Source organism: Phalaenopsis equestris, unplaced genomic scaffold, assembly GCF_001263595.1.
Source record: "Phalaenopsis equestris unplaced genomic scaffold, ASM126359v1 Scaffold000295, whole genome shotgun sequence".
Lineage (NCBI taxonomy): Eukaryota > Viridiplantae > Streptophyta > Magnoliopsida > Asparagales > Orchidaceae > Phalaenopsis > Phalaenopsis equestris.
Window position 1 is genome coordinate 455003 of NW_018164737.1, and position 3112 is coordinate 458114.

The following is a 3112-nucleotide window of genomic DNA, read 5'->3' on the forward strand; positions in this document are numbered from 1 at the left end:
TATAAACTTGCCAGAACCAAACTTTGGATGAAAATGAATTTGAATGGAATTTAGAAGTTGTCTTATTAAAAATGCACCGAGATTTTTACTTCATAATAAAATTTTATTGATGACACATCAAGATTATACCTAAGAAATTACATTATGACCCTTTCTGAATGATTCTATCCTATACTGAGAATGGGCAACTAGTTATCACCCCAATTACCTAAAACTTGGGAGCTCTGAAAGCTCATTTGTCTTTTCAAAGATTTTATTTGATAAACATGTAAGAATAGAAATTATTTTGTGTTAAATTCGAACAAGCATTGAAGCATAGCAAAAATGTTTGTGATTTTGAAACTGCTATAAGATTATTTGAGTTGCACTATTTTGGCAGCGTGTTTGAGCGTCTCAGAATATTGAAATTACAGTGTGAACCACTGCTGTTCGTAGCAGTTTAAATTGATGTTAAGCGTTATTCTAATGATAGTTTAAACTACTATTTATATTAAAATAGAACAAAATTTGTGGTTTTTAAAAGCCGTCATCATAATGTGCAGCCTATAGCTCTAATTTATGATAGTGAAATTCACCTGATTTTTAGAGTAAGAAATTGCATTAATTTGAGCTAAATGTTAAAAATAATTGATGATGTCAATTGGGTCACACTGCACATACATTATTTTTCTACGTTTAAAAAACCATATCGAACCAGCCAGTTCAACCAATTCGACCGTGAACTGTCTGTTAGTCCAGTTCTGGTTTGGCTGAAAACCGGATTCGCGCCAAGCCAGAAAGAATTGGCTGGAACCGACAGTTGAACTGATCAACCTGATGGAACAGATTGCCAAATGTATCAAACCACTAAAAATGTAAATTTTTATTTTTTGCCATATTTTTATTAAAAATCATGAAGAATTGTTTGAATCTTTTGATATCATAAAACAACATATCTTGCTCAAATCATTCTCAGCTTCATTTTCTTCTTTACCTTTTTATGAAATATTCATGACTACTAGTCCATTATTTTTTTCTTTTTTATGCCTTTATATTTGCTTAGTTATATTTATTTCTTTCTCATCTTGTATAATAAATTCCATCTAATTTTTATGTCATTTAAATTTTATTTATTATATTTTTTAATATTTTTATGATTTCATCTGGTTAAATCATTAAATCTTGAACCACCTCCTTCATTGATTCAATGTAGGGCTGAACCTATGTATTTATTTTATTTTTCGGTTAACGCTAATCCGATTCAGCTTTGAACAGTCTAAATACACATGGTGGGCCCATTATACTTGTATGGTGATTCCCACCCACCATGTGCAGATGGTACAATTATAAAATTATTTTTTTATTCCAACAAAAAATATAATTTTTTATATATAAATATATTATATATTTTTTTAAAAAAAGAAGATTGTAATAAAAATCAAATTTTTAATTAAATTTTGGCGTAATTTAATTTTTAAATACCAAATGTATGACAGAAAATTTAATGAGATGCTCCTATGAAACCATGGCAATTTTTTCAGAGCCTACTAGGAACAGTCTAGTTTACCTTCCCCACATTTTCGAGTGCAGGACAGCATAACAAGGTATCAAACATGGAAAACAACTTAAGAAAGCACTGCTTAGACTCTTCGTCCCCGGTGGAACCGGTCAGAAGAAACTTTGAAAAACTCAAACACCAAACAACATTACTTTAATCACAGACAAAACACCCCAGTCAAAAGCAAGAAAAATAAGGTAAGAAAAATCCTTGAATAACAAAAGCTGTACCGAACACTCTCCTTTTTTGGCATAGGTTTCTCACCAAATCATGAGAAGACAGACCCTTCATGGATCCAATTTTACATTCAAATTTACTCGCATCTTTTAGTTAAGATCATCAATCCTTTTTCAGTCGTTAACTCAAAGCAGAAAAAAGCTTATAAGTTCTGACCCGGAGGTTGATTAAATCGGAACTGTACAGAAGGAATTAGAAACTTGCGAACTAAATTTCAAAATTCCTTTAAGATTTTTCTACTTTAACTGTATTTAATTTTTGCCTCCCATGGATCTATTTACAGTTAAAGATCTTAAACTGGTAGATCGTACCATTTTCTTCATCGCGCCGCTGGCTAAAGAAGAGCGGGCGAAAGAGGCGGAAACGAGGAGGCCGATGAAGGTGAAGGGAAATCACCGGAATCGGAGTCTGGAATGCCGGCAGCAGCCCATAACCGGAGATTGAAGGCTTCCTGCATCTCCTCTGGGATGAGGGGGGTCCGGCAGAGAGGGCAGGTTCGATGATCGTGCTGCATCCACCGATCGAGGCAGCAGCGATGAAATACATGTCGGCAGTTGCTTAGACGCCGAACCTCCTCCCAGGGTTCGATCTCATAAAGACAGACGGCACAGCCGTCTCCCATTGGCCGCCGATCGATCTCCCCTTCTTCGGTGAGAAGGTCCTCAAAGCGAACCACCGGGAGGATCTCCTGTATTAGCATCGCCGAGACTGAGTGGAACTCCTGGGGTTGGCATCCGGTGGTATGGTATGGGATTTGGGGCTGTGGATCGGGCCATGGAGTCTCGGAGTCGAGGAGGTCACCCAGGCCGACGGCATCAAAGGCCGACGAGATGATTTGCCGCAAGAAGCCGAGGAAGAAGACAAGCTGGAGGAGGAGCTTGGGGAGGAGGAGCTCAGAGTAGCCCACAGGAAAACCCATGGAAGAAAGAGATTTGGTGGCGAGAGAATCGCTCTCCACTGCTCTCTTTAAAGGCAAGTCTACACGCCTATGCTCTCAAGTCTCAATTTCTTGGCAGCGCAGGCCGATGGAAGCTGCGCGACTTCGGACTTCTTATAGAGGACCGCGGGGGATATTAAAGATTTCTTTTAACCACAAATATAAATAAATAAATAAATAAATAAATAAATAAATAAACCCACCTTCATGCTTCGCGGAAACTCGAGTCTCCTTGACTTAAATTTGATCAAAATAAAGATAAATTTTTTTTTAAATGAACAATAAAAATATAGTAAAATAAAATTTATTTTATTTATGTATTAAAATAAATTTAATGAGTTAAAAATATGTTCAGATTAAAGCAAATTTGACCTAAATTTTATCGTTCAAGTCAATCATAA

At 36.2% G+C, this 3112-nt stretch overlaps 1 protein-coding gene across 1 annotated transcript; it reads right to left on the reverse strand.

Moving 5' to 3' along the window:
• Positions 1-1593: 1593 nt before the first annotated feature.
• LOC110025233 (E3 ubiquitin-protein ligase RHA1B-like) lies at positions 1594-2808 on the reverse strand. The gene has a single exon (XM_020725580.1). It carries the CDS (start codon positions 2691-2693, stop codon positions 2109-2111), a length of 585 nt encoding a protein of 194 aa, XP_020581239.1. The 5' UTR covers positions 2694-2808; the 3' UTR covers positions 1594-2108.
• Positions 2809-3112: the final 304 nt, after the last annotated feature.

Excerpts from the sequence above, each read along its gene's own strand:
- LOC110025233 (XM_020725580.1), bottom strand. The coding sequence starts at position 2,693 with ATGGGTTTTCCTGTGGGCTACTCTGAGCTCCTCCTCCCCAAGCTCCTC.